The sequence below is a fragment of the Alnus glutinosa genome, chromosome 12, assembly GCF_958979055.1.
Source record: "Alnus glutinosa chromosome 12, dhAlnGlut1.1, whole genome shotgun sequence".
Lineage (NCBI taxonomy): Eukaryota > Viridiplantae > Streptophyta > Magnoliopsida > Fagales > Betulaceae > Alnus > Alnus glutinosa.
Genome location: NC_084897.1, coordinates 952,590 through 969,266, shown reverse-complemented (window position 1 = coordinate 969,266; position 16,677 = coordinate 952,590). Strand labels below are relative to the sequence as shown.

Here is a 16,677-nt window from a genome sequence, read left to right as displayed (position 1 = left end):
TCTGATGAGTAATATTCACTCACTCACCAATTTTGTTTCACGTTTCTCTCTCACATGATCAGCACACTTTTTTCATTTTTTCTTTCATTTTCTTCTCCTATCTCTCATCTCTCTCACACGATAATGTCATTATTCTATGGACATGAAGGATTATTTATAAAAAAATTAAATAGAGAAAGAATAAAGAAATATGGAAAAAAAAAATATTATTTAAATAGAATAGTGATAATAAATAGTTAAAATGGTGATGCTGCTTGGAGAATTTTAAAAAAGTAGTTCAATAGAATAGAGAAAAGTGATTTTTAACTATTTTGGTGAGTAAAATTTGATGAAGTCACTAAAAATACTCACACGTGATGCACGCCATATGACATAGCCGCCCAATGTTTTCACGAATGTGTCTGCACGTGTGTGCATGTTGCAAGTTGCAACGGTTGTTCGTTTTCTTTTTCATTTTTTTTTCTATTTCTGAAAAAAAAAAAAAACAATAATAATTAATTAATTAATGCTACTTTTATTCATATAAAATTATAAATTAAAGAGTCGTGATTGACTGGGGCTGACTCTGTTTCGAATCTGTGCACAATTATACCTGTTGGCTGTTGGCCACACGAAACGTGGTGCAGCTGCTAAAGACTTTATAGGACGATTTTTCCAATAATTACAAAATAAAAATATAACTATTAGTATTTTTATTTTTATTTTATTTTTATAAAATATAAATATAAATTTTAACGGGGTGTCGTATTGGCGGTCTTTAGCACTACAAAAACAATTTTAGCAGAGACGACTGTAGCCAAAGTCTTGGCATTTATCTATGCTGTGGAATATATTGTTCTAGAGGGTGATGCTTTATAGGTTGTCCATGCGGTTAATTCTCAGGGCCACAATTGGAGCAAAATGAGTTACATCATTGATGACATTAAAGCCGATTTGGGCACGCTCAGATCGTGGAGTATTGCACATGTAAATAGAGATACAAATTCTACAGTCCATCGTCTTGCTCGAAAGACAAGTTCTTTTGTTAAAAATAGAGTTTGAATTGATGAAATTTCAGACTGTATTTATGGTATCATAATCAAGGAGCAAATGTCTCCGGAGTGATTGATTTTATCAATAAAAATTATTACTTTGTGAAAAAATAAAAAATTGTCTAACCAAATATGAAGAAGGACCGAGTTAATGATAATGCCTTGTAAAAAATACAAGCAAATAATCTATTTAGCGAGATTGTGCCCAAAAATATATGATTTTTAAAAATTATATGAAATTATATAAGCAAATAATCTTTTACTTTTGTTCTATATATTGAATATTCTAATTGTTGCATTTTTGTAATTTTTATTTGGACTTTCCTTGAAGTAATATATACCGATTTAATAGATTACGTTAAAGTATTGATTAAATAATTAAATTTGTATATTTCTATTAGTTTAAACTTTTAGGATAAGTAGTGGTTTAACATAGTATTAAAGCAGAGTCCTGAGTTTGAACCCTAACGCAATCAATTCACCACCAATTTTAATTAAATATTTTACGTATTAGACATCGCCTATTAAAATGGAGTTTAAACCCACATGTGAGGGACAATGTTAAAAGTATTGATTAAATAAATTAAATTTATCTCTTCTTATCAACTTAAGCTTTTAGAATAAGTGTTGGGTTAGTAGATTGAATTGAAAGAATTTATCGCTGTTATTCCTACTAATAACCAAAGAAGAGACAAAAAATAATATTAATTAATTAATTAAAAAAATAAAGAAGAAGAAGAAGTTCTATGACAAATATTTAAGATATGTAAAAAATGTAACATCTTTTTTCTTTCTTATTTTTTTTTTAAGTTGGGTTAAATACATTTTTATCCCATGTGGTTTAACAAATTTATATTTTTCCTCCTCTAGTTCATTTTGTATCGTAGATAGTACATCGTTTATAATTAAAGACGGAGATGGTACTTCCGTCTAAAAATTGATGGAAATCCACGTCAACGCCTTTAAGAAGTTGACACGTGTCATTTGCCTAATTAAAAATTAAAGTAATAAATAATAAACTGAAAATAATAAAAGCTTTTAAAAAAAAAAAATTAAACCCTTTAAGTTTTTGACCGTTTGAGCAGCGGAAGATCATTTGTTTGGGCCGTGGCAGTGACGAAATATAGTTTCCATCTTTTACAAGACATTGTGCAAGCCCACAAGTGACCCTGCCTAAATACTGAGGCCCAAAAATACGCAATTCTTTCTAGGCTGCGGCCTTTCAATTTTATTTTTTATTTTTTTTCATTTTTTACAGGTTACCAAAACATGAAAATCAAAATTTTGGGGGAAACTGCTCATAGCCCTCCAAACTACCACGTCAATTATAATGTTTTTCTGAATTACGAATTATTAAAATATACCTCGTTGAATTACTGAATAAATTTTAGGTTGTCCGTCTACTTACTCAGACATGAGTAGTTCTACATGTCATATAAATGTCCATCAAATAATGAAGTAGCTTTTAAAATCACCATCGAGCATGTGATTGATCAAATTGTGAATTTAATCAAATGGTGATTTTAAAAGCCACCTCATTATTTGATGGACACTTGATGTACATTTATATGACATGTAGAACTACTCAAACATTATGTCTGAATAAGTAGACGGACAACTCAAAATTTATTTGCTTCTTTTTCGTTTTTCATAAATTTTTGTTTAACTGGTTCATCGAGAGATTTTCAATTTCCTACTATTTGCTTGTAATTTTTGATTTGTATTTTTATTTTGGGTCTATTATCAAAAATTTATTCTTTTTTCGGTTTTAGGATCGTCTACTTTCTCTTTCTTTTGAATTAAGAGCGAAAATGATTTTCTTTTGTAACCGCTTAACAAATAAAAGTAATATTTTGCCATTTTTTTGAACGTTGAACACCAAAATAATGTCTCAAAATATTATCCATTTTGTAGTGAAATTAAAATTTTAAAATTAAAATATGTTGTTGTTAACTCTTGGGCTGAGAAGTTACTAAATACACCAAGATAAATTTTGGGCTATGTTTGGGTTGGGTGCGCCAGGCCCGTGCAGCAGTGCAACGCATAGGCGACGCTCGAAGGTGTCCCAGAAGCAAGTTACTGTGGCGAACCTTCCCCCTAAAAGAAATTAATTTAATATCGTGTGACCCGATGGGCCACTTATCAGATATTAAACTGATAAGAACAGATACTACACTTGGGCCTTGTTTGAAAACCCCCTTTTTCCTCTTCCAATTTTTTTCTCCCTTTTTCCCCCTCTCTCGGGCCCACTCAACAGGCCTTGTCAAAAAAAATCTGGACAATTTTTGCCCCTTCAAAGAAAAGCTGGATGCACAAGTAAAGAGGCAAAAAATGTCCAAATTTTTTCTGACAAGATCTGTTGAGTGGGCCCAAAAGAGGAGAAAAAAGAGAGGAAAAAATTGGGAAAGGGGATAGGGGATTTTCAAACAAGGCCTTGATCTTAGCCAAAAGGCCTCCAATTTTGTTTTATAAGCCAGTGTTTACTTCCAGCGCCTCTTTTCGTTTCGGTGTGGGACTGCAAAAGCTTCCGGGCATCGACTACGAAGACCAACATGTGCGAAGCTGCACATCTTGGGGCGTGTGTGTCTTCATGAGTATTTAGTATTTACTGCATTTTTTATTTTTTTTCTGCATCATTTCATCATTTTTGGATTTACCTACTAATTTTTTTTAAAAATTACTAGAAGCTAAAGAAAGAAATTAATTTGTTTTAAATTATTAGTGAAATTTACTAGAAGCTAACGTTCGACTGATCCTAGTGTATTAATCCGATCGATCATGATAAGATAATAGGATCGATAGAAGATTCAATCGTTCATAGTGCATTACGCCGATTAATTGTGATAGAGTTCGAATAACCAAATTAAACATAGTGAAAGTTTGATTTAACGTCTGATTGATCTTAAAGTACTAGTCCAATCGATTATGATAGGATAATAGGCTCGATAGAAGATTAGATCAATCATAGTGTATTGGTCCGATCAATCGTGATAGAGTTCGATCAATCAAATTTGACACATTATTTCATCGATCTAACGTCCGAGCGATTCTAATGTATTACTCCGATCGGGAGTGATATAGTTCGATCAATCAAACTTATCACATTAATTCATTGATCTAACGTCCGAGCAATCAGAGTGTATTACTTTGATCAATCATAATAGAGTTCGATCAACCAAACTTGACACAGTTAATGTTAGATCTAACGTTTGATTGATCATAATGTACTAGTTTGATCAATCATGATAATATAATATGATCAACAGAAGATCCGATCGATCCTAGTATATTACTCTGAGCGATCAAACATCAAATTGATCTTAATACATTAGTCCAATCGGCCATGATACAATTAAATGATCGATCAAATTTGACACGACATAAGGTTCGATCAAACATTTGATCAATCATAGTTGATCAATTCAATCAACCATGACAAAATTGAAGGATTAATCAAACTTGACACAATTGAATATTCGATCGAACATATAGTTGATCTTATTGCATTTGTCAAATCGACCGTGATAAGATTGAAGGATCGATCGAACTTGTGCTTTTGTAGAGATGGTGAATCCCAGATGTTGATTAAATTGTCCCTTTTTGTATATAATGTATGATATAATAATAATAATAATAATAAAAAAAATAGTAAGTGCATACTTTGTGTGTGTTTATATATATATATATATATATATTTTATACACGTGACTAATAAAAAAGCATTTACAATAAAAATAATGTCCAAATTAATATATGAAACTAAAGAAAGAAAAGAAATAAAAACACTAATAGCGGCACATTAACTTGTCGCCGCTGATATTCAGCTTATCAGCGGCGACCCATATGGATCGCCGATTCGCCGCTGACACTGATATGAAAACGACGCGATTTCTTGTTGGCCACTTGGCGCTAAAGAAAATTTAGGCGGAATACATTTTTACTTTGGCGCTTTGTTTGAAATTTTCGCACTCTGCCTCCCTCACCTTAAAATTTTCGCACCCCCTTTTTTATGGTCTGCAACGAGAGAGAGAGAGAGAGAGAGCTGTGAGTCTTCCTTTATTTTTCGTGCAACCAGACGTCCCCCTCCCCCCTCCTTTTTGCTGGTCTGCAACGAGAGAGAGCAATGAGTCTGAGAGGAGAGGCACCGTCGGTGTGGTGAAAGAATAAGGACGATTCACGGTGGAGAAGAGGCACGGTGAAACTCCTAGGTTGCAGCTAATGTCTGTGGTCGCCCTGGAAGGTAATGGGTCGTTTTCCCTCTATTTTTTTTTTTTCCCTATTGGGTTGATTGGTAGCTGAGAAAAGAAGAAATTTGGGGGATTTGGATAAATTTCTCTACTATTGCCGATTGGGTGTTCTGATTTTGTATTCCTTGTTTTGATTATAGTTTAGATTTGAGTTTTTCTCTTTGGATTTGTCTTCTGTAACCGGTTGATGTTTGGGAGAATGGAAGGAAAATTATGTGGGTTTTTGTATTTGGAGTTGACCGAAGGTTCTGGGCTATATATTTCGTATGGCAAGATTTTGGTGTTTGTTTTGGGATAAATTTCTATGGGTTTGTCTGTCGGTTGGGTTGTTGTTCGAATGGGTATTGGCTTGTGATTGAGCGTGTGTTCATGGTGGTTGGAGGTTTACTGTATGGGTTATAGTTTACAAATATTTATCGATAACATCAACTACAATGAAAAGATAACAACTACATCTGATAACTTCACAACAGATAAATGGGATAACAAATTATTGCGGAATTGAATCCTTTCCTTGGTTTATTTCTACCAGTTTGTATGCTGTTGCAAGACTATGTCAAGTGTTTATGTCCAATCTTTCTCTCTCAATTTTCTTTTGACAATTAAGATGTACACCTGTAACACCTTTGAGCACTATGTATATACAAGGAGGATGTACAATGGCTCTCTCTCTCTCTCTCTCTTAAAAAATATAGGCTGATAGTATATAATTCAAACATTTTCCAAAATGGATTGTGTCATTTAATTTTTGTTTGTAAATTTTACAGCCTGCTGGAGGCTGGAGTAATATTTGTGTTTAGTAAAGAACCAGTTAGCAAGACAGCTCTAAAAAAATACATAATAAGGAAGTAGGGGTGGACAAATTATTTGACTACCGATCGCTTATTGAACCGAATTGCCATCAACTACCTACTAACTTTACCGATTAATTTCGGTTTGATAGTCGGTATAAAATTTTGTTCTGAAAGTCGATTCGGTTCGGTTAAAATTTTAACCGATTTACTGAACCAACATAAAACGAAATGATGTCATTTTAGTTAAAAAAAAAGTTTTCCTTTAAAAAAAATCAAAACAACGTTGTTTTATTACTCATGTTAACCGATTTAACTAACCGCCTATTAAACGACTTAACCAACTGACTTAACTGATATTTTTGAAAATATAGTTTGTTGGAAAGAAGTCGGTGAATTAACCGACTTAGCTGATAAAGTTGGTTAACCAATCGAATTAATCGATTTAACTGTCTACTGAACCGATACCTGCTCCTAACAAGAAGTTTGCGGAGCTGCCAGGCAATGGTATTTTGAAGGGAGATGTTCCTCCTGGATCTGCCGGAAAGCCACTTAGCACGGCTAAACTGAGAGAAATGAGTGGCAATGACATCTTTGTTTATGGAAAGGTAGAGTCAAGGGACAATTAATTATTCTAAAATTTCCCCAGTTTCCTCGGATGCTAAAAACTGATGCACGACACAATGTGCTGGAGAAGGGACAAATTGTGAAACTTACCTACAATGGTGGAGTTGTTGATTCCTATGAAACTTACCTATGTGCTATGTATCGCTTCATCCATAAACATTTGCTACCTCGCCATATATATGAGGTTTTATTTGAGATTTACATGGTTACACACGTCAAATTTTACCTCCCCTTCTGATCAACCTAGGTTTATTTTAGTTGAAGACCCTCATGGAGCCAATGCTTTTGTGTCTAAATTTTGAATATTTTGGGTCTACTTCATGTTAGTGGACCATCAAACAAGGCGGCAATTTTCTTTTCGGGTTTTACTGAAATAGCGTCGACTCCAACTACTACTAGTGGCGACTTTTGTCGCCGCTGTTGGGACACTTTTAGCATTGAAAGTGTAAAAGAAAGAATGAGGAGATCAAACCTTTGGAGTCTTCCTTAATCTAAGAGAAGGAATGAGACGTGAAAGCAAGTTAGAGGGTTAGAGGAGAGTGAAGCGAAGCTTGTTCTGAATAGGCTACTAGACTAGACAAGAGAGAATCCTTGTATGGAGCCGGCCTCGCAGTATAACCAACTCGTAAAGGCAGAATGGAACCCTACTCTTTGAGGCAGGGGAAGACCCAATCCAGAGAGGAAAGAAGAAAAACAACTGGTTATTAAAGTCAGGCTGCTTTCGGGCGTGTGATTGAGTCTTTTGATCATTAGCGTTCGAGTATTAGTCGCCGCTATTTATCAACAACGACAACAATAACACTTTTAGCGGCGACAAAATGTCGTTGCTAATAACCTAATTTTTTATACTGAGGTTCAAGTTTGAAAATAATAGAATATGAAGCGAGAATAAGATTAGTGCGTGCAGTTGGTCAACTTTTTGGATCTGTAGTATCGATCTGATTGGGTTTGGTCCTGATGTAAATAAGAGTAATATTAGAATCGGGATCTCTTGAAATTTGTCATCCGAATTGCATGTCGGGAAGCTCCACATAGAGGTAGGTAAAGGGCTCATATACCTCGGGCAGCTTGAGATGGGATCAAGATCCCTTCAAATTTCTTTTAAATTTGAGATTTTCAAATTGTTAAATCTTAATTATACTTTACATCTAACTGTCACAACATGCCAGCTGTCAAATGAAATAAATGCTAAAGTAATAAAATTAGAAAAAAACAAGAGACAAAATAAATTACAACCCCTTCATCATCTCCAGCTGAACACCAACACTGGTTCTTCCTCATCAATTTATTTTCCTCAGCGTCATCGTCAATGTGTCAGTGTTAAAAGATATAGCACCATTTTGATTTTGTACATCAGTTTATTTTCCTTTTCTTTTAAATATTAACACCCTAATAAAAGCTCACAGCCCAATTTCCTAAATCACGTTAGTTAATAGACGATTTAAGGAATTTAAGTAAGAATTTAAGGCTCTTTTTTTTTTTTTTTTTTTTTTTTTTTTTTTTTTTTTAAGATCTGAATTTCCCAATAAAACGTGATGACATGTTGATGAAACTCTTTTGATCCTGATCTCTCGAGATGTGGGGCGAATTGCCTGCCTAGGTCGGTGGGCTCAACACCTACTTATCTGTGAGACTGTTCGAATTACACGTAACTCGAGTATCAAGTTTGAGGGTATTTCGATCAGTCATATTAAGGCTTGGATCACTCTGGACAAGGATCTCTATAATTGTCTGTGTCTCATGACTCTCATCCTCTTTGGCAGTGGCGGACCTAGGCTTGTAAAAATGGAGGGGCCAAATTGAAAAAAAAAAAATTGAGGGGGCAAAACCAAAAAATTGAAAAATTAAGGGGTAAAATTTTTAATTTTTTTTTTTTTTTGGGAAAAATATTTTTTTTTTAGGGAAAAATTTTGGGGCTTGGGGGGGGGGCCAGGGCCCCCCCTAGCCTCCATGTAGGACCGCCACTGCTCTTTGGGTAGGGTTATGTGAGAAGGAACTTTCCTACCGAGCAAGGGCTCACTCGGGCAGAAAGTTTTGCTTGGACAGAGAGCTCTTCTCACAATTTACCTACAATTTCCCTCACCCATGCATCTTCTTTGGACCACTTCTTTCTTTAATGTTCCACTTAACTTGAGGCTCTGAGCTCTGATCCTTAGAAAGAGTAGAATATGTAGAATAAAATAACAAAATTAATGATAAGTGGAATATGCTATGGAATATGTAGAATAAAATAACAAAATCAATTTTGAGTAGTCTCTGTGGCTTGCAAAAAAGTTGTACTTCTTTATTCTTCTTTTTGTCTCCATGTCAGTTTATTTTTTGTTCGTGCTTTTTTCCCCTTCAAAAAGGTCAATCTCTCCATCAAGCATGAGGAACATTTTGTATACTTTACGTGTCATTTAGTGCTAATTAATCAGTATTATGCTAATGTGGATAGATCAATGTGATACACTTAGGTGCATGCTAGATTCCTTTCTCTTTTTTTTTTTTTTTTTTTTTATTAACTTTAGGCAGCCTTCCATGCCCATATTCAAGCGACATTCCACCATTTCTATGCCATGGCAGTAAAATACCCAGACCTTCGCTTTCGAAGCTGTGAAAAAAAAAAAAAAAACCCTATTCTTGCCTGGCCTTTTATCTATGTGATATGCCAAATAGAACTATAATTATTTTGACAGCGTATGACAATAAACAGAAACTAAAGATTAAATGTTATAAGAGAATTCAAAAAAGAAGATAAAATAATGATTATAAAAAAGGAAGACCCTTATCGCTCTAAAGAAAACGATTTTAAAAGACTGAAATTTAATTAATATTTCAAAATTGTATTGTATTGAAAATAACACATATCATATGCCTTTATATAGGCTAAGTTTGAGTGCTATACTTAAGCCCAATTCTTGTAATTTTTATGTGTTGATAGTTAATTTTGCAAAAATTTTTGGCAATATTAATATATATGCTTAATTAACAGAGTGTTGATGAGATTAGATGCTTCTATCTGCACTAGTAAATGATCTTTGTGAAGGATCGATGGTCGTTGGCACTCACCATGTCAGATGCCTGTAGCTTCTATTCAGATTAATGATTCCATGTACATATCTATATATCATCGGGTTGACAAATATTGACAATCAACAATTCCGATCCCCAAAGAAAAGAAAAAGGAAAAAGCTAGCAAAGGAGAAAAGCTAAAGAGATCGACATACTGAATTATTGTAGAAAGAATGCTAGCTGATTGCTTGTGATGGCATGGATTGGATGGAGAAAAGGCCGGGTTCAACTCTTGGCCTGCAGAGAGAAACAAACAAAAAGAAGTTGGCAAGGGCTGAAAAAGCTTGAAAAGCTTGCTTTCAGTGTAGGGAAAGGGTAAGGTAAGGGGACCTAGCTAATGTTTATGCTTACGTGCATCAAAAGTCTTGCAGGCCTCCTGGTTTCACAAACTCTTATCTTAAACTTAATTTTGTGGGGGTAATTCTTGTACAAAGTTTATATTCCACTCAGGGATCGAGTTCACCACTGCATATTAAATATTGAGAGAGAGAGAGAGAGAGAGTTTGGATGGTGGGTGGCAATTGGAATTCAGCCCGTGCACCGACCGGCACCTTTACAGAGCACGTACGTAAGCCTACACTTTACTCTTGGTGCTCGATCCATAGGAAGCCTGGCCTGAATATTCATGATTATTGTAGGCTTGTAGCGGCTGCGCGTGCAAGAGAGATAAAAAGAGTTGTCCCTCCACTTTGATCACCACCTCATTTATCGAAGTTAGTGTTGTTGTCTACACAAATCCTCTCTAATTATTCTTTAATTATGCTTCTCTTTCTGAGTTTCTGTTGCAGATTTTCCTAGTACAAGAAGTACCATGCGTCATGTTCTCAGTTCATATATATCAGTTAGAATATCCCTAAATTAAAATGAAAATTAAAGCATCTAGTCTAATGTTATGTTTGTTTCGTTGTAAAATATTTTTAACGAAATCATTTTTTTAAAAAAATTGATTTATTTGAAAATATTTTTCGGCGTTTAGCTGGTATGAAAAAAATTATAAACGGCGAAAAATTACCAGTAACAAGATTCTGTCACTGACCGGTAGGATTCCAACTACTGTTGCTGGATTCCGTGGATGAAGGTTGAAATCCGACCTGTTTGTAACCGGTAGTCTAATGCATTAATCCTTCCAAAAAAAAAAATTGTGGCGTGTTGTCTTACTTGAATAGAAAAAGGCAAGTCCTAAAAAAATAAAATTAAATTGGCTACCATGCATGCATTAGACATGCTTGAAGCAATGAAATACCTTACTTTTTCTCCTAGGAATGGGCATGGTTTGGTTTATTTGTTTTAGGAAGGATCAATGCATGACAAGGTTTAGGAACACTATGTACCAGGGTATGAAACAATTGAAACACGACAACACATGTTATCATAAACAATTTTTTACTTTATGAGCATATACAAAGGTGGTTCAAGATCATTGGTAGGATGTTACGATCTTAAGTATCCCTCATGACTTAAATGCAATTTGTATTATGTGTATCTAAATTATTGGACACTCTATCCTTACAAGTTGATTTTCAAGAGTGCATATCTAGAATTCAACAGGGCGGGTCTCTGCTTGATTATCGAGTTGATAAGGGAAAAGAAGAAGAAGAAGAGAGAACCCATTGCTTCTTATCTAAGAGATTGAAAGTGGCCTATCCATCAAGAATGAAGTTGGCACTACGTACACTAGATCTTGCGGTTGGACAAGGAAGATAACTTCAGAAGGAGGTGATCACATCCTTTATGATTGGAGCTAATGCCAATCTCCAAAGAAAAAAAGTGTTGTTTATTAGAACAAAATTGCTGGAGGATAAGAAGAGTTAGAAGACTACACAAAGTCGTAGGAGTTACAGTTACGTGAAATATAAATAACTTGAAGTTGAAGAGTTTGTAACGTGTAATGGAGAATTGCTAACGTCTAGCTAGTCTTAATAAAGTATATTTGTACCATGTAAAAACTGATCGATGAGTTGCATATGGTTCATTATAAATAGAAGACAAATCCTCCTAGTGTTAAGCATAACACAACACGTATATTATCATATGCAAAACATATATTTCAACATAAATTAATTCTAGTTCGCACATCATGGTTGCAAAGTTCTTTATTTCCTCATTGAAAAAGTTACTAGCTATGTTGATATCTCTGCCTGATGCTTGATGATGTATAGTTATGTTCATGCATACTTGCAATCCCATGTTGCATACAAGAGAGGAATAGAGATGCGTGTTCTTAAAGCACTAACAGTAGATACCTAACCATTTTTTATAAATTTAGAGAACAACACTACTTTTTGTTTTCCTATTTAAAAACACTTCACAATAGCTTACCTTAATTTTTTCCTAAACGATTAATGCTCCGTTTATTTTGACGTAAAATGATTTCGACGAAATCATTTTCAAAAAAAATGATTTTTTCGAAAATATTTTTCGGTGTTTGATTCGCACGAAAAAATTTCGAAATGCAAAAATAAGAGTTTGGGAATTGTCGCTGGAATCCGGCAACGTCCGGTCACCGTTGCCGGATTCCGGCGAGAAAGTTTGATCGGATCCGGCAATATTCCGGCCGGAATTTGGTCTGCCGGTGACGGAATCCGGCGCCGGCAGAATTCCGGCTGTCGGATTCCGGCACCGGCAAATTCCAGCGGCCTGATTTTGGCGCCGTCAGGTTTCCGGCGACCGGATGTTGTCGGACTCCGGCGCCAACTGGATCCCGACGACCGACAATTGTTAAATTCTGACGATCGGATATCAAACATACGTGTAAAGAAGAAGAGCTTAATTTCGGAAAACGATTTACGATTTTAAAAATCGTAAATCGTTTTCCGAAAATTAAAGAAGCTTTTACGGTCAAACCGAAAATGATTTTCGTTGACCATTATTTTCGCCTTAACCAAACACCAGAAAATGCCGAAATCATTTTCCAGAAATCATTTTACGCCGAAACAAACGGAGCATAAAATATTATTTTTATACTTATTTCTTATTCTTTTTTTTTTTTTTTCTTTTTTTTTTTCTTTTTTCCATTTTAAGAGAGGTGAGAGGAGAGAGAATTGAGTTAATGATTATAATAATCATTGGGAATGCTACCGTGCTTCCCTACCATGCTTTCCAATTGGGAAGCACTGTAGCATTCTCAATACTTAGAGAACATGTAAGAAATTTGTTACAAGTGATTTTTTTGTAATTTTTCTTATATTTTTCCTATATTTAAGGAAGAGAATCACTTAAAAGGTATCTATTACTAGTGCTCAGTTGACTTGCACACGGATAATTTTATAATTAAGAAAACTTGTAAAAACATAAATAAATAAAAAAAAAAAAATGTGACTCAAGGTTTGAGGACTGTCGGTCGGTGCCCTCTCGAAGGCGAAAATGACCCGCCGGTCCCAGGGATGACCCGTTAGGTTCAGCCCGATTTCGAGACGAACAAACTGCATGCATAGAGCTAGCTTGCTCGGGTCTTTGGAAAAGGCCTTTAGTACACGGTATCACAAATATAGACCACATGGGTTGCAAACGACACAAATTACTGCCCTCTAGTGTGCCATTGCAAGTTAATTCGAAATTAATTATTAATGCCCCACTAATGTTGCCCCACAGTTCTACTTTTTAACAGAAAAGTGTACAATATGGTCATCCCCCACAGAGACCATTTGGTAATTAATGATCTGACAGTAGGCATATTTATATATATATAGGTGGATCTAATGAGATTTGATATCTTCTTTAGCTCAGAAACCCAATTCGATCTATGGGTATCAATCAGCAAACATCATATATATATATATATATATATATATATATATATATATATATATATATATGCTAGATGAAACTTGATGATGATGATGAAGTGAAGACACATTTTTATATTTAAATTTAGGCCGGGATGAGCTAGCATATAACAATCACATATATATAACATGATTTACCATATATCATGGTCCATATCCATATATACACGTAGGGAAATGCATTAATATAGATTGAACCATGCTAGTGGCAATAATCTATGTCATTCTCCAATATGGATGGAGGAACACCCTCCAACAAGCAGGAGACTGGTGGAATTGTTAGTGTCTGCAGATTCCCATAAGCATTCCAACAGAATGGGTCTAACACTAAATCTCCTTTGGCAGGAAGAAGCTCAACATCCGAGAGTGTTAAGTTGGTGCATGGGGCAGAATCACTACAGGCAAAATGCATTGGTGGGCTTCGAACATCGTAGGTTCCCTTTATGTTTGTGTATAGTATGTCCGACACAAAAACTGCTGATGTTTGGTTGGTGCACGCCTTGGCGAGGCAGTAGAATTGATCGACTATGATTGGGTTCCGGACATCATCCATGTGAATATTACTGAATGTTACTCCTGATACTGCCCCTGATCCACCCTGCCATGTCTTGATTCTAACTCCATTTTCTGACACTTTAATAACTGAGTCTCTAACAGTAACATTCGAAACGCAGGCATGCGAGTTGTGATTTCCTAAACTCCCAATGCTGAATCAACAGAAACAGAAACAGAAACCACCATGATTGACTCATAGGTAATAAACCAATTAACCACTTTTAGTGGACATATAAAATGAACAGACAATATCAAAGACCCACGTGTCATTAAAATGACAATCGGAGATAAGAGTACCCGAAATAGATTGAAAGGCATAAGTTTGTGAGCATAAACAAAAGCTGAAATAGAAACCACCATGATTGACTCATCGGTAGTAAACCAATCCCTTTTAGTGAACGTATAAAATGTCAAAAACGACGATTAGAAATAGAGTACCTGATTCCATGACCGGGTCCACATGTGATGTTTCTTATGTCTACATTATAACAACCTGATCCAATTGATACACAATCATCACCTATAAGAGAAATTAATCAGCAATAAACAAGCAGCTTAATTAGTACTGACCCTTGGAGGATAGGAAATGGAGAGAATATATAAGAAGATTCATGAGGTTTTTGGCTAACCATTAGAAATTACTGAATTATATATTCTGACATCATTTGTGTTCTCTATGTGAATCCCATCAGTGTTGGGACTTAAAGCAGGCGCTGTTATGTAAATTGATTCAATATGGACATCTCTGCAATTATCAAATCTGAAGTGGAACTGGGGGCTGTTCTTGATTCTAAGCCCTTCCACACTCAAGTTCGAGCTCATGAAGAACTTTATTGCCTACATCATGAATTAATTAGAATAATGATGTTCATACAGTGGTTTTAAGTTCATACTAAGTCAATAAAAGTTATTATTAAGGCAGTGTCTGCAACTTACAATTGGGCTTTCGCATGGTCCAGGCATTGATGTTCCATTAATCCCCTGGGTCATGTTAGAATATATATTAAATGATCAAATTCATCTATTCTTATTAGTTTAAGCATTTGAAATAAGTGGTGATTTAACATGGTATCAATGCAGATGTCCTAACTTTTGAGATAAGTGGTGATTTAATAGTTTAATGGGCACATGAACTAACAATTGTACCAATTAGGCAAAACAATTCGGGCATATTACAAACAAAGTACATAATATACCTTGTGGGGTTTGCAAGGAAGATTCCACCATTTTTCTCCTCTCCCATCTATTAGACCACCTCCTTGCAGTGACATTTCATTGATTCTGTAAAAGACCAGCCATTGTCGCCTACTGTTATTCTTTGGCCAGGAATCAGGTCCATCCGGGGGCATAAGAGTTCCATCAATCTTCTCAGTTGTTAAGAAAAAAGTCAGTTCTTTTGGCATTAATTAGAGACATTCAAAAGGCCTAGCTATAATAGTAATGAGTACATTACCTGAAAGATTAAGCCACCTTGACAAGGACCTGTAAAAATGGTTGACTGAATCATGAAGGAGAAGCCGTGGGGAATGAGGATAACTGCCGAATCTCTCTGACATGCGGCGTCCCACGCCGTCTTCAATGCGTCTGTGTCATCTGCTATGCCATCCCCAACAGCACCAAAGTTTCGTACATCGAATAATCCAGTAGAATTATAGGAATTTCCATCATTATAAGGTGGTTCAGCAGGCTCAGGAGAAGTAGAAGGGGGTTGTGAAATATTGGATGACTTGTGAGGGTGACTGTGCTTGTGTTTTGTATGGTAATGCCTTCTAGCTTGGGTGGAAAGAAAGAAACAAACCAAAGAAATGCAGAATACAAATAATGACACTCGAGAATACTTCATTTTGAGCTCAGCTCAAATGAGCTGTTTGTCTCAATGAATGACTAGAATAAAAGACTTGGTGAGTGAATGTACCTAAGTTATGGGAACTAGCTAGAGAAACTAGTAGCTTCCTTTGTGTAGGTGACCACTACTTAGCACAAGAACAACTTGCATAAGATTAACCGAGTTTAGCATTGGAATGCATGCAGATACCAGAAAGGCAGAATTCCTATATATAATAACTGCTAGTGGAATCTGGACCTTACATCATTTTTTAATGGTTTAAGGGGAGGGAACCGACCAATTCGATTTGGCATTGGCCTTTTTTAGAGAATGTGGAGCTGCATATGACTATTCTGGAAAAAGGCAAATGGAATAACAATAAATCAGATGAGTGGGCAATCGATAACCCCCCCTCCCCATGTTCTTCCCATAACTGTCACTTTCTTTGGTCCAAAAAATCTAGTTATTCCAACAGTGCGATTATTATATATATATAATAGTAGGCTCAGACTTAACACCTGACCCAATGCTAAGAACTCGAACTGAAGTTGGTTGACACTGGAATACTAAAATCCCAGGAGAGTTTTGTGTTCTTCAAACTAAGCTGAATTATCCTATGAGCTGTACTAGGAATACTATGGAAAGCTCAGAATACAACAAGAGTCATTTACAGTAATTTCCATGGCCAGTTCAATATCCATGGTTTACACAAAATGCAGCTAGTGATATAAATCTCTGATATAATTCACTCTTAAAAACTGG

At 35.4% G+C, this 16,677-nt stretch overlaps 1 protein-coding gene and 1 pseudogene across 1 annotated transcript; both read right to left on the bottom strand.

Annotated features, from left to right (window-relative positions):
- Positions 1-3,039: 3,039 nt before the first annotated feature.
- On the bottom strand, positions 3,040-3,225 carry LOC133853072 (U2 spliceosomal RNA; annotated as a pseudogene).
- Positions 3,226-13,625: 10,400 nt separating this feature from the next.
- Positions 13,626-16,100, bottom strand: LOC133851939 (polygalacturonase At1g48100-like). The gene is made up of 6 exons (XM_062288570.1): positions 15,544-16,100; positions 15,287-15,454; positions 15,027-15,071; positions 14,720-14,927; positions 14,529-14,610; positions 13,626-14,242 (listed from the first exon to the last, which is right to left on the bottom strand). The coding sequence occupies exons 1-6, from the start codon at positions 15,931-15,933 to the stop codon at positions 13,738-13,740; spliced, it is 1,398 nt and encodes a 465-aa protein (XP_062144554.1). The 5' UTR covers positions 15,934-16,100; the 3' UTR covers positions 13,626-13,737.
- Between the last annotated feature and the right edge of the window lie 577 nt (positions 16,101-16,677).